The sequence below is a fragment of the Grus americana genome, chromosome 19 (genome assembly GCF_028858705.1).
Source record: "Grus americana isolate bGruAme1 chromosome 19, bGruAme1.mat, whole genome shotgun sequence".
In the NCBI taxonomy this organism is placed as follows: Eukaryota; Metazoa; Chordata; class Aves; order Gruiformes; family Gruidae; genus Grus; species Grus americana.
In genome coordinates this window covers 5,534,136-5,554,220 of record NC_072870.1, presented here as the reverse complement: position 1 = coordinate 5,554,220, position 20,085 = coordinate 5,534,136, and the positions used below count along the sequence as shown (strand labels likewise).

At 53.7% G+C, this 20,085-nt stretch overlaps 1 protein-coding gene across 1 annotated transcript in view; it reads right to left on the bottom strand.

Moving 5' to 3' along the window:
• Positions 1 to 2,318: 2,318 nt before the first annotated feature.
• Positions 2,319 to 20,085, bottom strand: part of RTN4RL1 (reticulon 4 receptor like 1) — a 33,075-nt gene continuing 15,308 nt past the window's right edge. Inside the window, exon 2 of the mRNA XM_054847610.1 lies at positions 2,319 to 5,470. Within this exon, the coding sequence (XP_054703585.1) occupies positions 4,107 to 5,470 (1,364 nt within the window). The 3' untranslated portion in view covers positions 2,319 to 4,106. The remainder of the gene's footprint in view (positions 5,471 to 20,085) is intronic.

The window sequence follows — 20,085 nt, the reverse complement described above, 5'->3', positions numbered from 1 at the left end:
ATCCTTTAGGTTGGAAAAGACCTTTAAGATCGTCGAGTCCAACCGTTACCCCAGCAGTGCCAAGCCCACAAGTCCCCAAGCACCACATCTACACGTCTGTTAAACCCCTCCAGGGCTGGTGACTCCACCACTTCCCTGGGCAGCCTGTCCCAGTGCTCAACAACACTTTTGGTGAAGAATTTTTTCCTAATCTCCAATCTAAACCTCCCCTGGTGCAACTTGAGGCCAATTCATCTTGTCCTACTGCTTGTTACTTGGGAGAAAAGACCAACCCCCACCTGGCTACAACCTCCTTTCAGGTGGTTGCAGAGAGCGACCAGGTCTGCCCTCAGCCTCCTCCAGGCTCAACACCCCCAGTTCCCTCAGCTGCTCCTCATCAGACTGGTGCTCCAGACCCTTCCCCACTCCGTTGCCCTCCTTTGGACACGCTCCAGCACCTCAGTGTCCTTCTTGTAGTATGTGGCCCAAAACTGAACACAGAACTCAAGGTGTGGCCAGCACAGGGGGACAATCACTGCCCTGCTCCTGCTGGCCACGCTATGTCTGATACCAGCCAGGATGCCATTGGCCACCTTGGCTACCTGGGCACACTGCCCGCTCATGTTCAGCCGGCTGTCGACCAACACCCCCAGGTCCTTTTCCACCAGACAGCTTTCCAGCCACTCTTCCCCAGGCCCGTAGCGTTGTGTGGGGTTGTTGTGACCCAAGTGCAGGACCCGGGACCAAGCCTTGTTGAACCTCATACAATTGGGCTTGGCCCATCAATCCAGCCTGTCCAAATGGGAGCTCATGGAGCACTGCCCAGCATCACCACAAAGCGGCCGTGGTGCTTACCATCACCCCGGGAGTTCAAACCTTTGGTGTCTGGGAAAGACTCTAATTAAACCCCAAATTTCTCCAACTTATCTCCAGCCTGAGCCAGACTAACTCTGGCAAGTCGTGGTTATACCTGTGTCCGCTCGACTGGAGAGATGTTTGCTTTGAGATTGCGGGAGTGCTGCTCCGGAGAAGAGGGGATTTACGCCAGCCCTCAGAGCAACATTCAAAATGCATGAAGACATGCTGTATGAAGGGATTGGGGGGAAAACACACGAGAGTGAACCAGGGGCCATGGTAGAGCTGAACCATGCAGATGGGAAGTTAGTTATTGAGGCTGTCAGAGCATGCCATAAAAATTTAGTTTTATCCTCAAAGAGCTGGGGTCGTGGAGGAAGGATGGGCACGGGGAGGGACGGCAGCTACGGGGAAGGCAGGAGGAAGAGCAGAAACCTATAGTCCATGTCAAGTGACACCTCCTATTTAGCAGTGTATCATGTCTCCCTTCTGGTTTTTAAACAGTAGCCTTTATTGCTAGGAGTTAGAGAGCTTGATTGACAAGGCTCGTAATACACCATGGAGTTGCCTTTATTTTTCCTACATGTTAAAGGAAAAGATACTAAAAATACAATTATGGTTTTGAGCCAGGCGTAGTCTGTTCTAATATAATTCATCTCAAAGACTATCCATCGTGCCTGCTGCACCCAAATCATTTATAAAACATTAGCATCTCCTGTGCTGACATTTCACTCCTATATTACAGGAGTTATACACAGACTTAAAAAAAATTAATAAAGTGCTTCTCTTCTTCATTCTCCCACTGAGAGCTTTGATTTCCAGAGTATGAAACGAAATAACCAACATAACAACATTCTCCACTTCTAAGGGACAGTGCCAGACTCATTCAGTTGCTATTGGTTATAGAGAGTAGGACGTGAGGGAGCTATTTCAGATCACGGATTATTTGTTCTGGCTGCATTGGACATCCCTTTAGTGGAGCTTTAGAGCCCTGTAGACAGAAAAGTTTGGGTAGGAGCTGGAAGGGAGAGGCCTTGATGAAGTAACCTCTTCCTTTCTCCTCCCAGAGTTACTCCTGCTGCTCCCCGAGAAAGGTATTTAAAAGCGAAGCATCCAAGCCCCTGCCCTTCCTCGCTTCTGAGACAGACAGAAGACACCGTGCCCCCCCCCAGCTGCCCGCTCCCAGCACCCAACCTCCCTGAAAAATAAGTGCATGGGGGAATTTTCTTCTTTTTTTTTTTCTTGGGAGTTTCCCTTTTCATTTCCAGACACCTCCATGGGATCTGCTGCTGTGTAAATACCCCCTCCCTGGCCCCAGAGCGGTTGGGAGAGGGGATTTCCCGCACTGGCCCGTTCTTCCTGACGCTGGTGGTGTGTCTGATGGGAAACACGAGCCCTTGCCTTTGGGTTTTCCAGCCCCCGACGCGAGCTAAGGGCTAGGAACGTGCCACCGCTGGGATATTGTTACGAAATGAACAGCAGCCTTTTCTTGTCCAAGATCACTTTTATTTCCCTTGTTTCATTAACTTCAGTGTCTGTTTGGTCTCACATATCCACACTGACAGGGAATTCACACCGATGGCAGAATTTGGGCAACACCTCCCCGAGCCCGTGGGCTGCCGTCGGTGATGCCGCCGGCTCTGCCGTGCCCCCGACCAGCAAACACGTCGTTCCACCGTGGGGTTTAACTCAGGACAAGAGGAACGAGCAGATCCGCTCCCCCTCCACCTGGCCACAACCCCCTTCTTACGGCTGTCTTGGACCATTTATTTTTCTCTCCTACGGCGGACCAGAAACCCTGGGCACTGCTCTTCTCGCCAGTCCCCTACGAGCTGTAGTTTCCCCCTTCTCTGCCTCTTCCCATGACACAACTTGTTCCTTTTAAGAAACAAAACCTCTCCTGACGCTGTCAGGACTATCTGCAGCTTGGGAACTGCTCCTTGCTGCCCCAGTGAAAACCTTAGTCCAGCTATAAAGGTCCTCACGCCACCGACGCGGCTGGGAAGCCCCTCTCCGCATCCAGCCCCAAAAAAGCCCCTTTCCTCCCCAGGGCCTCGCAGCGCTCTCCGGAGACAGAGCTCCATGGCTCTATTTATTTGGACTAATTAATATCTCTCTCTCTTTCTCTCCCCCTCCGGTTACAAATAAGGGTGAGTTTTGGCTCTCTGGGTATGAACTTTGCTGTATCACGTACAACCAACCCCCCCCCCCACCCCTCCCAAAGTTTAGTGCTCTGAATTGCTGAGAACATTGGTCCGCTGTGGTTCCCCCGCGCGTACTGAGCCCGCCCGATGGCTTTCAGCATCTGTAGGCACTGCTGCCGGTTTGTTTTTGCGAGAAAAAAAAAAAAAAAGAAAAAAATCATATACTGGTCTGCTATAAATTCAACAATACAATCCTTAGTTCTGAAGATATAGTTTCCATATAGTTTATAAACATTATAAGACATACATATGGATAATTGAGGGGAAGGGGGGGAGCCTGTGCATTTGTTGGGTTTGGGTTTTGTTTCAGATGTGTGAACATGGTTACAAAAAAACGCACCTCCTGTGGGTACCTCATTTCTTTAAGTGTTGGGTTTGTTGGGGTTTTGTTTGTTTGTTTAATTCCACCTCTAATCAGTCTTTCCTTTGGTTGTTGGCTACTCCAAGCCCAGCAGGCAAGCCCTGTTCTGCTGTAATGCCTGAGATATTCAGGGGTTTGAGATTGTCTTCTAAGAGTTTCCCAGCCAACTTTGGCCTCTGGGTTTGGAGCCAAAAGGGCTAAAACGTGGGAGAACCAAAGTCCTTACTACATCGGTATCAGTGTCCTTGCACTCACTTTCAGAGAAACAGTGTAGGCTTAATTGGTGATCGTTTTTTTACAGCAATTATGTTCCTTTCGGTAATTGGAGGGGTCGTTCAGAGCGCTCTCAAACGAACAGGATTTCACAAGAGCACGGATACAGTCCATTTGTCCGGTTGTTGTCACCGACGAATTGGCTACCGTCCCTGTTATCTGGGTTTTTGTAAGGTTGGCTTTTTTTGTTGTAGGTGCTCGGTTAGGCCGTTTGTGACAAGGTGTGATAATGCCTTTTAATCCGCTCCCGCTGCCTTCGGCACAGTCCGCGTTGGCGGCCCGGCCGGGCACGGAGAGACCGTCAGATGCCGAGACAACGTTCTTCCCTTCGCCAGGGCCAACGCTCTCCACGTACAAAAAAAGAAGAAGAAAAGAAACTCTGGTCCTTTGTAGATTGGTGGCAGTACAGATTCGCTCCGTCCGCAGCCGGGGGCTCAGCGTATGACGGCCGCTAACACCATCATAAAAACCAGGAGCGATGCCCTGAGCCCCGAGCAGCCGGCTGCCTGCTGGACCCCGCTGGGGGGGCGGATGGGGGTCCGCCGGGTACACTTACCCTTGCGTTTGGGGGGGAGCGTTGCCATCACCCCGAAACTGAATTTGTGCTGATAATCAGGCACATAGTCTGGAACCTCCTGCCCGTTTTTCCGCGGCCCCAAGGATACCGGTTTAGAGGTTCGGTTACGGCTTTTGTGGCTGGTGCAGTTCTTGCCGGGTTTGCGATAGCCCGGCCGGGAGCCGGGGGGGGCGGCGGGCTGGCTGCTGTGCAAACTGTTCTCGGCCCCTCTCTCCTTCCCCTTCTCCTTGGAGGAGTGGTGGGGGTGGTGGGTTTTGGAGGCTCCTCTGTCCGCTGTGGAGAAAGTATGTGTTTTAATCTGATGGAGCGACTCGGACCCCGAACAGTTCCTAAAGTCTTCCGCTCTTAGCACCTTGAGGTCCTTGCCGTGCATCTGCTCGGGGGACTCGCAGATGACGCTGGAGCTGGAGCCTCTGAACCTGTGCAGCCATTCCCAGAGGGAACGGGCTTTGCAATCGCAGCTCCACGGGTTCCCATTCAGCCTGAGAAACTCCAGGGCTCCCAGGTGGGCCAGGCAGTCCCCCTGCAGCTCCGAGAGGCTGTTATTGAACAGGAAAAGGGTGGTCAATCTTCGGAGGTCGTGAAAAGCCCGCCTGTGAATCCACTGCAGCTGATTTTGATGGATGAGCAGCCGATCCAGGTTTATTAGTCCCCTGAACGTGTTCTGATGGAGGCTCCAGAGCTTGTTTCCATGGAGAAAAAGATGGCTGAGGTTAACCAAGTCAACAAAAATATCATCCTGAAGGAACTCGATGTGGTTGTCTTGCAGGTAAAGGTATTGCAGGTTGTGGAGGCCACCGAATATCCCGCTGGGGAGGGAGCTCAGCCCACACTTGTACAGATACAAGGCGTGGAGTTTCACCAGCCCTTGGAAAGTGTCTGCAGCTAAAGCCCTTAAGTAGCGGTTGTCCCCCAGGTCCAGCTCTTCAAGGTTGACGAACCCGTCGAAGGTGTTGGGGTCGATGAAGGTGATGTTGTTGGAGTAGATCCAGAGGGTGACCATGGAGGGGCTGAAGTGGCCCCGCAGCAGCAAGGTGATCTGGTTGTTCTGGAGGAAGATCCTCTCGCTGTCCTCGGGGATGCCCTCGGGGATGGTGACGAAGTTGTGAGCCTGGCAGCTGACAGTCATGGGGGACGGGTAGCACACGCAGTCGGTGGGGCAGCCCAGGGTGCCGGGCACCTTCAGCCCCAGCAGCACCAGGAGCAGCTCTGCAAACCCCCCTGTGCGGAGAGAGGGAAGAGCGGCGTCAGCGGGGACCGGGGCACCCCCCCGCCCACCCATCGCCACCGTGGGGAGTATTCCAGGTGAAAAACGCCCCCAATTAACTCAGCCCTCCTCTCTGCTCATGAATTACCTGCGGAAACGACTGCGGCTGTGATGAGTGGGCTCATCACGCGCGGGAGTTTAAACGCGATGTACGGAGTGGTCCCTGCCGCTGCGCTCCCAGCCCCAAGCGGGCAGCAGAAACTTTCTCGGGGAGGGGGGAATTCACACTGGCAGTGCAGGCAGCAAAGCCCTTTGCCTGCAGGCAGGCAGTGCAGGCAGGGGGAAAGGCAGTTGTACAAATGTGTGAGAGCAAACAGAGGAGATGCAACCCCTCGGAGGTGTCCGCCCCTGCGGTAACGCATCTCTTAAATTGCCCGCGCTTACATATCGGAGAGGGAAAAGCTTTAGTAATTCCCAGCGAATCACCTAAAATTACATGCGCGGTGTATCTGCACAGCACACCCAGCTCCGCCAAAGCCGCAGACCCGTCCCCGCCATCTCTTTTTAATACAGTTGTTAGACACCGCTATCCACCCTGAAAACCAAGTGATTTACAGGAAAATATGTTGTCAGCAGTTGGTGGAAAAGGCTGAGCTGAAAACCCCGTTTGAAAGTGGGATGCTCAGACATATTTTTAACTGGATGTCCTGTGGCAAAGCAGATTGCATCCTCTAATGCTACAGTATGTGCTTGTGACCGGGGCTTTCTCGCTGCGGAGAAGAAGCGGTGAGCAAGGCGGTAATCATCCCCTCCCTCTGCTCGGCTCTCAGAGTGCCGGTTTCACCGCCCTGTTCCCGTCTCGCTCCCACTCCTCGCACCAGGCTTGCTTTCAGGCTATTCCTTCTGCGCCGAGTGGCTTTTCAGACTCATTGCACCAGGCTTGTCATTTCTCATTCAGATTTTCCTCCTAGATTTGGCTTTTTCCTCTTACACGCAAAATTTGCTCGTGTCTAATGAATTCTGCCTCTGGACTTTACAGGGGAAAGGAGTAAAATCGGAGCAGCGTACAGCTGCCGGTGCCATCCTGCCCACGAGTCCTCGCCTTGCACTCGACTTGTAATGATCTGAAAAACGAGAGTGGAAGTGGAGTTCATCTCTAATTACTCCACGTCATTATCACCAAATAGTCCATGAGCCTGGACCCTTTGGGCTTTTGCAGTCCCTCTTTTCAGTGCCTACAGCTGAATACAAGTGGGAGGCAAACAAAAAAAAAAACCCAAACAAACAAAAAAAAAAAATCACTGTTTTCTTATTAATCGTGTTTGAAATATAACTCTGTGGTTACCGTTGCCTTTTGCCTGGTACGGAGATCTATTACCATGCAGTTAACAGCAGGTGACCTGTCCATCTGGACCCATTCTTTCACGGCAAAGTTGTTACATTTTTAGATAAACTGGGTTATTCAGACTCTCCATAAATCACCAGTAAGAGGCAGTCATCTCTGGCTGGGCCGTTAATAAAAAAAAAAAAAAAAAGCAAAGCATCGCTAGCCACAGCACTGGACCAAGCCTTGGCTGCGATGAGACGGGGGGAATTCTTCCAGGCAATGCCCTTCAGAAATTACGCACCGGCTACCAGGAGGGATGTCTCATTCCTGCGCCGCTGCCAGAAAGGGGATGCAAGTCGGGAACGTTTAATTCGCGACAACTCCTACGGCTGTGTAGGAAAAGGAACGTTCTCCAAGTCACCACCGTGCCGTTTCGGCTTTGCTGTCGTGCCTTTGCGATGAGAGAGGGGCTGCGCTGGTGGGAGCATCGTGCCAGTGCTGACTACCGAGCGCTCCCTGCCAAAACGGGAGCCCTCGCTGCAACTTGCTGCCTTGCAGCCTGGGAAACAGCGGTATCCTGAGGATATTGTCATTATCCAAGCGCCAGATAACGATGGAAAAGATAAAGCTACATTTGCAGATACATTCTGCTGGGTTTTGGTTTTTTTTTTTTTCACCCGCAGATGTGCTTCGCCAAGGTGGGACAGCTTCATGTTCCCCGTCTTACCTCGGTGACACTGAAGTACAAAACCTTCTGTAAGTCTTATGTTTATTAGCAAAATCCTGCCAGGCACAAGCGCTGTGACGATCTCCCACATGCGGAGTCTGTTATTGCAAATACCAAATCACAAGGGTCTGAATCAATAAACCATCTCCCAGCTATAAGCAGCAGGTTGGAAGATTACATATTGCTTCCAAACAACAGTTTTATGCGCTCTTCCATGACACGACAGTTGCCAGGCTAACGGGATTACTGAGGAGAGGTGGAGCCGGGCAGGGATCTCGGAGCATACACGATTTCACGTATAGGGATGGTGATGACAGGCGGCTGTTAGCAATGCACGGCGATGGGCGAAGGCAGCCTGGGTCTCCCTGGAGCACGGCCGAGGGAGAGGCTCCTGCTGAAAGGGAGCGCGGTGCTTAACGGCTCCCTGCCTGCGGGGATAACTCTGGAGGTAAAGGTCAGAGGGAACCGAGTCCATCTCTTTAATTAACAGGCGTTGGTGAGTTAATGGCTGGAGTTCCTATGGAGAGGGAGATGTGACTCCTGCAGTCGTGGATGGTGGTGGGGATGGTCTGGGGTGTTTCTGGTTCTCGGCTTCCCAAGGGTAGGATAGTAGGGAGAAAAGCCAGGGATGTCTTTCTACCTACGTGCTGCAACTCGGGGAGAATGGGGAAACGGAAGGATGGATGCTTAGGAAAAATAATAATTAGGTGGGTAGGACTTGGAAAGAGGAAACGTATGGACTCCCCAGTGGATGGACTCAAGGCACGTGGTCCCATCAGGGATGCTTTCCCTCCAAGCCCATAAAACCTGCTGACTGCCTAGCGCCGGGGGAAGCTGCTCCCAGGATGCCCTGGGCTTGGTCGCAGTTTAGATCTGGGAATGAGACCCCAGAGGAACAAAGAGGCTGTGGGCATGGAGCCATGAAGCTCCTGAGGCTGGTAACCCCAGCATTGCGACGGCCAGCAGCCAAGCCCCGCTGGGACGAGACAGCCAGGAGCACTTGGGTCTCGCTGGGCTTCCCAGGCTGAAAAGCTTCCCGAGAGGTCCCAGCCCCGCTTCCCGGAGAGTTAACCCTGCCTAACTTGTTGAACTCATTATTCCTGACGCAGCCCTTTTGACTTCATCTTGTAAAGGTCGTGAGGCAGATGGAGGGTCACCAGCACGTGTGTTGGAGCTCACCGGGGAGACAGAGCTTCAAAAGCGGCACGGAAAAATCCAGCGGAAACCCGCCGGTGAAGTGAATAAAAACAAAGCCCTGCTGACACGGATAAAACCAGCAAGTGGGTGTTTATCTCCCGGCTTTCTCCCACCGATGCACTGTGTCACCCCAGCTTCTGCTCGCCGTGTCCTGCCGCCTCCTGCTTTTGACTGAGGTTTCAGTGCTTGGAATGAATTCGTCCGACTGTCCAAACCATTTCCCATGTAGCATCTCTCTAATTGGGCATTAATTAGGCATCAGTTAATGAATGCTTGAAATAATTTATCTTTGGATGCGTCCAGTTTGCAGTCTTACTTTTAACAGCATTAGACTCATTATTAGATTAACATCATTATAAATGTTCCCCATTACCTGCTTGTTTCCATTGTCTTAGCCTTATTACTGAGAGTGAAAATCACTCCTCCCACATGCATTATTGATGAGTAAGGACTTTCTATATGTAGCATGGGATTAATTGTTATACAGCGTAATGCATTTAGCGTGAAGCCTCAATTTGTGCAAGAGCTGAAAGCGGCCAGAAGAATGCAGACGCCCGGAGCCAGCGTGCTCGGCCAGACACAGCACATCTCTCTCCAGCCCAGACCAGGTTCCTCCCGGGCCGGTGCCAGCGCAGGAAGAAATAAATTTTAAAAAGCGGGTTTGATACCCAAGATCGGGAGGCGGGGGGCAGGGAAGGTTTGAAGGGTCGGAGCAGGGACGCTGCTCGAGCCAGAGAGCGGGGGGTACCTGCGCCGGCGCTGTTCTTGCATTTTAAGGCTTTTAACGCTTTGCTGTATCTCGGAGCAAGGCAGAGCCTTGGTTTATTTAGGAAGACGTGATGACGCTTATTTTCATTAGGAGTCTCAGGCTCAAAGGGAGAAATCGCTTAGGACCAGAATAGATGCTTCGGTCCCAGGGGGGATGCACCTGCAGAGCCCCCCAAAAGGCAGCCCCTTGCCACCCCCTGCCTGTTCCCTCTTTGCGAGCTGTTTTTCTCGGATGAACGCTTTCACCTCTCCACCCGGACGAGCTATATGGGTCACTGCCCGTCTAATTCTCCATCAGGATCTGGTCTCGAGGACGGAGCAGGTTGCTTCTCTTTAAAATCTCTCCTAAATCGCCATCTGCTTTGGGAGACCCATCTTAGCTCATGTCTACATGCAACTTGACTGCCTGCTTACTGTGTCCATTACCGGTGCTGCTCAAGCTGTTAGATTTATAAGCTCTTTAGAGCAAAGCCCTCGTCTTCTGGTTGCTGATTTATGTATCTTTGCTGCCATAAAACACTATGTATAGCTACTACACAATATAAATAATAATACTTAACCGGAGCGAGCTACAAGTGGGGACAAAGCATCTGGCTTCGGCTCGCAGCCGGGATTATCAAAAAAGCAGAAGCTTACTCATCACTCGCCCTCTTCTGAGGCCAAATTCACACCTGGTGTAACACCACCACCTCGCTGTCAAAGAGCTCCAGAGGGAGATTTTCCTGCCCCGCTCACACCCTGGATCTGTCAAAGGATGCTTTCGAAACCCACCCCCAGTGAACTGGGGCACAAAGACACAGCTATGACCCCCGGGGAAAAACATACTTTGAAAGTGGGGAACTAACTCAGAACGAGACGTTCGCACTGACATAGAGAGGAACTGTTGTTTAGGGAGAAAAAGGAGCCTCAAATGTTCACAATTTCATCTGCCAAGTGAAGGACGATGGAAGGCAAGGCCGGAGCAGCGACGGCAACTGGGCGCAAGCCAAGAGCGAAACTTCAGATCTGGGACGGTTCGACAAAGCGGTGTCAGACCTGTGCTCAGTAGCTGTGTATTTTTCCCCCCCCCCTTTTTTTTTTTTTGCAACACAGAGGAGAAAATAAACAAGCCCGTCCTGACTGCCACAAAGACTAAATTCCCCAGCGAGCGGCAGCTTGCTTTCAGCCTCGCTGCAAAGCCCTTTAGGTGCTGCCCCACGGTCCTGCAGCGCTCGGCGGCAGCAGCATCCTTCGGTGGGTTTGCTCCCCGCAGCATCGGCTGCAGCTCCCGGCGTCGGGACACGGCATGGGGCTTTGCTTTCTGCACAAGCTGCCTTTCCGTCAGACAGAGAGTGGCAACCACCCATCCACCTTCATCCCTTTTTTTTTTTTTTTTTTTTGCAAACGGTGTCATAAATAACTGACAGATCCCAGCTGTTTGGAGTTATGGTTTCTGATGGAGTGACAGCTGCTCCCAATCCCCCAGTCATCACCCCGGCAGTTCTGGAACATTTCAGCAACATAAAAATCATTGGAGATAATTTCGGTTTTGCATAATTTGGTTAGGCAAGCTGTGATTTAATGGCAATTATGACCTCCGAGGCAGAAGATGAGCTTTGAGGCTACTGGCTTCACACGACTTTAGCTCAGGGTGCAGCGTCAGGGATGTTCCAGGGAGAAGGTACTACAAGAAAAAATCCTCCTCCAGCAGCTGGAAATTGCATTTCTTTGCTGGCAAGTGGAAAGACTGTTCCCAGAGGAAGAAGCATACAAGGAAATTTGGAAGGAATATTGCTAAGGAAAGCTTTGGGAAGAGGCTGGTGCCAAAAGCTTCATTGGGAGGTACCTTTTAAAGAAAAGCCAGGAAAAGGCTTTAGGCTGGAGAGCGCTGTAGCCCCTACAAACCCTTCTGTAGCACCAGTCTCTCGTGTGTTAACTAGTATAAACCTCCTCTCGGTCACCCTGACCCCGCTTTGGTAGCCCCAATGTTCAAAAGCAAGCCCTCCTCACGCGGCTGGGCTGGGAGAGCCAGCCGGCACCAGGAATGGGCCGTGCCCTTTGCAGGCAGCTGCCTGCTTCGCGGGCACTGCCCGCTGCTCTCTCCTCTTGCAGAGTTTCTCTTGCTCCGGGTCTGCGTTGCCTCCTCTCCCGGGTGCTTCCCAGCCATCCTGGAGCCCCCTGGTTTGCATTTCTCCAGCGGTGACCGACTGGAGCAAACCCTTGGACAGCCAGGCTGTGCCGGGAAGGCGGTTGAGGATGGAGAATCGTGCTTAGGAGCTCTGAGGACCATCATGGTGCTTGTGGCTGGGGGCTTCAAGAGGAGCAAAGCGTTGCTTAACAGCAGAAGCAGCTGTCGTCTGGAGCCGAGAAGGTCCATTTTCCCCCCACTCCATCACTGCTGTCAGCCAGCCTGGAGTTTGCTGTAAGCTAAAGCTCAGGGGAGAGACCTGGGGTCAGCAGCACCCCAAAATCAAGTTCTTTAGGACACTGCAGGTTCCTCTTACATTTGCTGACCCGGTATCTGGAGCTATTCACCTTCCTCCACCAAAGTCGAGGCCAAGGTCACCTGGAAGTTTCTGGATGGTGGTCATTAACTCCTATTGCAGTTTGAAACCAGACCATAAATTTCATAGTGTAATAATGTAAAAATCAATAACTCTGTTTGAAACAATAGCTTTGTCTTCCATTTCAGCCGGCTCTGATATCTCCCCATGGACCGCGTCCCTCTGAATCACACAAATAAAGAGAGAGGAGCGATGGGTGGTGGGGCGGCTGCTCTCCTGCCAGGTCCCCGGCCCCTCCATCACTACAGATTCAATTAGTTCATTTATTCCTCTCTTACAGTTAAACTTAAGGATGATTTAAAAGGGGAAAGAAAAAAAAAAAAAAGGGAGCCTTTTATGCTCGGTCTCTTTGACATCTCATCCGACGTGACGTCCCCGAGGCTTTCCATGCGAGGGATGCCCAAGCCCCCTCTGCCCACCGCCACGGGCAGTGCAGCCAAAACCCCAAACAATCCTGGCAAGATGCAGCACCAACTCACACGAGCGTCAAAAAAAAAAAAAAAAAAAAAATTAAAGTCCGTTCTTTTCCATCTCTGGCTTTCTGGGCGAGGGAGGTCTGGCTTCCTTCGTTTGCTTATTTTCTGTTGTTTGCTGTAGCACTGACTTGAAATATACATCGAGAGGCAGGATTGTCTTTCACATGTTGGTGGATGTGTGATCCTCAAAAACAAATTAGCACCGATTCACTTCTATATAGAGTGCAGCCATCAGGGAATCGCTCCTGAATTCACAGCGAAGGAAAGTAATAATGCTTCCAGCGCGCTAATCCTCTCCGAGAGCAGCCCCTGAACTCTCTCCCGGTGCTGGAGGCACCACTGGAAATTACAATTGTACTGCAAAAATAATAAATAAATGCAGAAATTGGCAGGGTTTGTGCTGGTCCAGAGGATTTGTACCCAAATGTGGAACTCCCTGTTTAATTAGCACTCCTCTCTGTGTCTGCATCTCCTCCTCCCGCTGCTGGAGCTAAAGAAAAGAGGGGGAGCAAAAAAGGAGGCCAGCAGTGGAAGTGGCTGTGGGATTGGAAACTCGGCTATAGAAACTTGTTTAATTTAAACGCTTGTTTCGGGACTAACATATGCAGAAACAGAGGGAGTGTAGAGCGTGTTTTCCCCGTGTAATCTGCTCTGCTTAACCCCAGTTTGCAGCGTGCCTTCCAGCGCAGCGATGCCCTTGGAGTACAGCTGCGGTCGGATGCTGCTGGTCCTACGGCTGCGGGCGCGGGGCGCAAACCCGGTCCTCAGTGCGGAGCCTGGGAGCCAGAGTTTGGGAGATGATTGTCTAAATCAGAGGCTGGGCTGCTGCTTGCAGGGGGTTGGAGGCAGATCTTTAGAACAGAATGGAACAGAGTATTTCAGTTGGAAGGGACCTACAGCAATCCTCTAGTCCAACTGTGACCACCTCAGGGCTGACCAAAAGTTAAAGCTCGTTACTAAGGGCATTGTCCAAACGCCTCTGAAACACTGGCAGGCTTGGGGCATCGGCCACCTCTCTGGGAAGCCTGTTCCAGTGTTTGAGCACCCTCTTGGTAAAGAAATGCTTCCTCATGTCCCATCTAAACCTTCCCTGGTGCAGCTTTGAACCATTCCCACGTGTCCTATGCCAGGAGAAGGGAGAAGAGATCATCTTCTTTTCCTGACTCTCCTGCTGCTGCAGGGTTTATTGTGCCCCTGCGTCTCATCCCATCGCACATGACGAACCAGCATCTCAAAAGCCACTGGGACCTTCCCAGAGCAGAGGCACGCCAGAGGAAAACGGCACGTCTGGCTTCACAGATGGATGAGTCGAGTCCTTGGGTCCTGCCGCGGCTGGAGGTGTCAATGGACACCACGATGTTCCCGCTCCTCTGGGAGAGGACAGCATGGCCCAGGGGACACCCTGAGCACGGCGTGGGTAGATACTGCAGGATTTCAGGCATGGCTGGCGGCTTCGCTGACTCCCGGTGCTGCTGTCCTGACCCCCAGCAGGCATCAAGGCATCCTCTGGTGGTACCCAGAGCCGGACGGGGCTCCGGCAGGACGTGCCAGCAGCCTGCAGCGGAGCCAGGCCGGGAACTGGCAAAGGACAGAGACGTCTTGGGGTCCTCGAGAAGGGACTAATAATTCCAGTTGCCCCCGAGGAGAGAGAAATACAGGAGCATGACTTGAGCTTAGTGGATTGTCTAAGGCTCTCAGGGGATCATCAGATACTTCCACTCCCTTTTTGTCCTGAGGTGACAAGTTTTCCTTCCCATTCATAGAAATGCAAAATAGCTCATTCACAGTAGTAATAAGGACGGTGTCCTTTGTAAAACAGCCGGCTAGCGAACCCTCCGAGGTGCTTTACAGCAAAACAATTGCAAGATGAAATGACAAAACCCACCCCAGATGAGCGCCCGCCAGATCAGTATCACATACTGAACAAGCTCATGTGTAACGAAAGCAGATTCACCAGCTCATTTCCCTGCCAGCGGCTGGCTAGGACCTACGGAGAGTTTCTTTAGGATCAGAAATACAGCCAGAACAGAGCAAATGTGAGATGGAAGAGCAAAGTGACAGCTGCCCGGGCTCTCGGTGCACGCTCGGCTGCCCTGCCATTCAGCCCGCATCCACAGGAGATGCAAAAACCGGAGGTTGCAGAAAACCAGGGATGCTCTGGATGGACCTTTACCTGGATGGAGCAGGGAGCGGATGGCAGCCCAAAACAGGGTGGCAAAGGGCCCTTCTGCAGCGTTTTTGTGGTAGCACGGCTAATAGGGAGAGCATTAGCTCTATAAACATGTAATCCTGCCGAGGTCCCGACCCCAGCAGTGTCCTGTGCCACCGAGATCCACAAGCCAATTACGTACGGTGCCGTGTAGGCTCCCTTTCATCCCTTTGCAGTCTTTCTGCATTTCAAATTTACTGGATGTCCTTGCATTTGGTGGAGAAGAGGGCAAATTGGAGCCTGTCATGTACCTTCTTCCCCATTCAGCGGCACATCATTCTGCCTGCAGCAGGGGGGAAGGAGACTGACGGGCGGACATCAAAGCCACCGGCTTTGTCACATTTTCTTCCCCCCCCCCCCGCAAAAAAAAAAGAAAAAAAAAAAGTACTGGCGTCATTTGGAGCCCAGCCCACAGCTCGGCTCTCTCTCCTGCACCCAAAATGGCCCTTGGTCTCCTCTCAGGGTGGGTGCATGATGCTACAAGCCCTCCAAGTGAACATCCCTGCAGGCTGAGAGCCGCGTGAGCGTCACAGACACCAGCAAAACCCCGTTCCCGGTGGAGACGTGCGCCCGCACGCTGGGTTGTGATGTGGCTGCCTTTCAGAGACCTATCCTGTGCTTTGCACTGAACTTTTTACCGGCTCGCGAAAAGCAGAGCGATAAAAGCAGAGCGGTGTGAATAGCTGCGCTCCGTCACTCCTCTGCCCCGCATCCGGGGCCGACCCGCGCCTCGCACGGAGGCAGTTAGCAGGTTTAATGAGCCGGCGGGGAGATGCCGCGTGCCCAGTTAGATGTTGGGCATCGTTACACCCCCATGCAGCTCTCGGGGCGCGGGGGGATGCGGGGAACCTGAGGACGTGGGGGGGGGGGGGTGTCACCGCTCGCTGAGCATCAACGCTTTGCCAAGCCCCTGAAATCTGTACGGTTGGACGGCGGGTGGCTGGAGCGGCGGGGAGCTGGGAATTAATGTGCGAGTAATGAACACGGTCGGGACACGGCACTTTGCTAATATCCTGCTTTGTCTAGCTCCAATGCCGGCATTTCATCCCAAAATATCCCCCCGCACATCCCTCCGGGAGCGGACTTTGTGGAGATGCTGCACATCCCCCAGCGCCACACAAGTGAATGCATTAAGAGCTTAATAAAAATAGCTTGTTAACGGGCTGCGTTGCCACTGCCGGTGGCTTGCGAGCTCACTGCCGATCTCTGTGCCTCGAATGCAGCAAGGCCAAGTAATTACGGGATGGGGGCTGCAAGGTCTCGACAGTCTAATTTCTATTAATTATAGCCCGCGCGTGATCCAGTCGCAGCGGCAAGGGGAGACGGGGAGATAGTAAATCGTTGTGGGGGCTGGGGAGGGGACCAGGAGATGCTGAAAGATGCTGAGAAGTGGTACCCGCTCTGCACCCGGGGCAGGGGAGGGGATGTGACCCCGGCCCCAAACTCGGTGGATTGTTTGCGTGGTTTGTAACTGGTGGGGAAGGAGACAATGTTTCTGTGCACAGAGTGGAGGGCCGGGAACAGTATTCGTGGACCAAAGGAGGTGTATGGCAACTGAGGCGATGCTCGCAGTGGCGGTGGCCTGTGGCCACCATGGAGGCTGTCACCGCAGCGTGGAGCCACGTGTGAGCGTGCAGAGGAGCTGGAGGGGAGCGTGCGGGCAGGGAGATGCTGCCTGAGCTGCCAAAGCCCCCTTAAATGTGGAGGGAGCAAGGAGAAGACCATGCCAGACCTGCAGTCCTGCCCCTCCACTGACTCCGGTGATTTCCTACCGCTTTAGGAGCCAATTAAAAACTCAAAGCCAATGGCTTTGCTTTCCCTGCAACTGGCAAGGCTCCCATTTGACGCACGGCACAACCCTCACGGCCCGGCTGTCGCAGTGAGGGGACGCGAGTGGGGCCGAGCTCCTTCGCCCTCCACTTTTTGGAGCCCTGCCCTGCTGCCGGCGGCTGCTGATGCCCCTCGCGTGATGCCCATCGCTTCCCATCAAGCTAATCAGAGCCCGTTTCTCAGTAAGTCATTATAAATCCTGTTATGATCCCTTCTCTGCTAGGTAATAACGGTGAGCGCGAGGCGTGCATTGGCATAAAGCCACCCACACCAGTGTTTGCCTGCACGAGCAGTGGGATGGACAAGTTGGGCATCGGACCCTCGCCAATCCATCCCCCAAGACTGTCCCAGGACGAGGCGGATGAGCCAGGAATGTAAGGAAAAACCTGCAGCTGCATCCAGAGAGAGGTGTACTGCAGGCTGGCAGGTGCACACCTCCGTGCCAGTGGTACCTGACCCTCTCCAGGAGCAGATGTTCCTGCTGGGGATGGACAGGCTGGAGCCCGCAGCCCAAAATTCCCATTAGGAATACGGCTGCAGAGAAATACTGCAGGGGGTATGGCTGAGCAGTGAGAGCATCCAACCCGACCGTGCTGGGGAAGGAGCTGGGGAAGGGCTGGGGGATGTGCTGGGGCATTGTCTGCCTGCGGATGCAGCGACACCCATTTTTCTGAGCTGCTGAGGCAGCAGAAGCAGGGGGACACAGGATGGCCACGGGGATTGTGCCCGCTGGCTCACAGTGCGCATAAAGAATTTGCTTTGAGCGCTGCCATCCGCCTTCGAAAGCAAACCTGATCCCTGTACGGTGAGCAAGCATCCTTTCATCCCCCTCCCAGTTTGCCAGCATCCTTCTGGGACTGGGCAGGCCGAGCAAACTGATCTGGGAGGACCGGACACAACCTTTGGGAATGCAGCGCTGCTCACTGACGCTCAGCTGGGCTGTTCCTAAAATACACAACGTGTCCCCAGAGGAGCATCTCTGGTGGATGGCTCAGCTCCTGCAAAAGGGGCTGGGGGGGGACGTGGGGGGGGGGCGCAGTGGCTGCTTTCCCCCCCAGCCCCGTCACGGAGGGCTAAGGGGCTGCGCCGGTGCCAGGGTGCTGGTGCCAGGGTGCTGGTGTCAGGGTGCCGGTGCCAGGGTGCTGGCTGCAGGCACAGGATGCTGACCCGGCAGCAGCCAAAAAGGCCAGGCCAGCCGCAGTGGGGAGGTATTTATGGCAAGAAGCAACAGGCTGGGCTGTAGGGAGTGACGGGGATGTTTTACCCTCGGCCTCCTCATGTCGTGTTGCTTAAATGCATGTTTTGCAAAGTTAAAACAAATCACAAACAGCAGAAATCAGGGGGGCTTTGGGGGAGGGGGGGGGAGAGGAAGATCTTGGCAGAAGGATAAAGGAAGGCAACTGAAATGCTCATTAAAACTGAGGGGCTCCGTTTCCCTGTCCAAGTGGCCAAATTTTCTCCGGAGGCTCCCGGATGCTTTGAAATGCCTTGTCAGACAAAGCCTTTCATCCTACCTGATTCTGGCTAAATTCATGGACACAGACATTTTCACTGGAAACAGGAAAGAGGGAGCAACTCCATTCTGACTTTTCACTTCCCATCTGATCGCTGTTGATACAATTTATTCCTATGACAGCATCTGCTGCTTTCATGGGTTTTTTTATTCTGAAGTACAACTCGTCTTTGTTAGTCCCATTTTTGGGCCTTTCATCATTTGAGTCACAACATAAAAGGCATTTAAACACTCCTGCTTGGAAACCAGGCTGGGGGACAGGGTGGGAGCGGGGAGATGCCATGTGTCCCCAGCCCCAGCCCTCCTCCAACGTGGCATGGGGTGTCCCGGTACGCTGTGGCCCCACCGTGCTTCCCCCATGCCTCTGCCGAAGCCAGTGGTGATGGAGCATCGTGTTTCCATTTTAGAGTGATGCTGTGAAATTCAGCTGTGGTTTTTAGGTGCGGCTTCACGCAGAGCCCTGCATCCCGCATCTCTGCTGGGGCAGCATCTCTCCTGGCCGCCACCGACCCCCGAGCTCTGCCCTCCTCACTGCCAGCGTTCCCAGGGGCTCGGTGCCCTCCTCATCAGTCAAACCTCTCGTTAGACAACTAATCGCCTTTTGCTGCTCCAGCTCAGGCCGTGGTGTGCAGCTCCCTGTGCCCTCATGCCAGGGTGGGGGGCTCTGCCGCCCCTCGCTGCCACCCACACCCCCTCTGAGCTCGCCAGGGCCTCTCGTCCCCACCGGTGCCAGCAGATCCCACTTTGCCACGGTATCTGCTGAGCTACTGGAGGCATCAGGGAGTTCACAGCTACCCAGAGAGACCTACTGGAGTCTAATAATAGCACCATGGTGTCACACCAGCGGAGAGCTGGCACAGCTACGTCTGGTGGGGAGAGGCCACCGCTGGCTGCCTCCGCCTGCCCGGGCTCCTGCCTGCTCAGCTGGAAGAGAAACGCCTTTCCCGGGAACCCCCGCGCTGCCGAGCTCCTCTCCATCCCGGCACCCAGCTCTGCTCTGCTCCCTCCTGCAGCCCCCACTGCGGCTCACAGCCAATTCTCCATCCTACAAAGATCCCCGGCACAAAGCATCGTGGCTCGTGCCGCTCCCCAAAATTGTCCCCATGCAAATGTGGGGGGCACCGGGCTCCATGCCCACTGCAGGATTCGGCCCCTGCAGAGGAGCCGCAGGGGCCGCAGAACAGAACGGGCAGCACCCACCCCACCACGCTCCCGGCTCGGCGCTGGCATGAACATCCCTGGGGCACGGTGGCCTGTCCCCCCCGGCTTTGATTTCCCTGCCATATTTTTCACTCCAGTAAGTGCCGAGCTTCTGCCGGCTTCCGACGGGCTTCCCTCCGGGGCATTTACGAAGAAACCCCTGCAAAATTTTCTCATTCTGCCACTCTCCCGGCGATGGCGCAGAGCAGCCCCCATGTACCCTGGGCTTTGCTGGCACCTGAGCACCCTCGAGCAGCACCTCTCATCCTGCCCGGCATCTCTTGCCCTTCCCTGGATCCCCTCCCTCGTCCCCCAGCTCCCAGGAAAGCGAACGCAGCTGGAGAGCGCGCTGCTGCTTCTTGGAATAACCCTTCAGGTTTCATTTAAAGCCGCTCGCTTCCCACCCCACCTTCCCATCATCAGCACTTTACTAATTGCAACTTTTAACTCGTTGTGCCCAGGAAGCCCGAGAGCGGCCGCTGCCGTAAGGACACGGGGTCCCTCCGCTCCCCGCTGCTGCTTCCTCTTGCAAACGAAGGGCCAGCCTAACGAAGGGTCACGCAGGCAAACACTGCACCAAGCGCAGCCTGCACAGTCCGGCTCCTGCTCCTGCCTCACCCCACGAGCTTCCCACTTTTTTGGGGGGAAAAAAAGCAACACCTTGGGAAAAGAGCAACACATCCCGGCAGACCAAAAATCCCGGGCACAATCCCGGTTGTCACCTGGGAGCATAAATCAGCACATCACTGGGCGGGCAGGAGGCGAGAGATCCCGATGGCTATCCGAGCGCGCTGTCTGCCTGAGACTTATTAAATTATGGCTCTCAAGTTCAGCGTCTG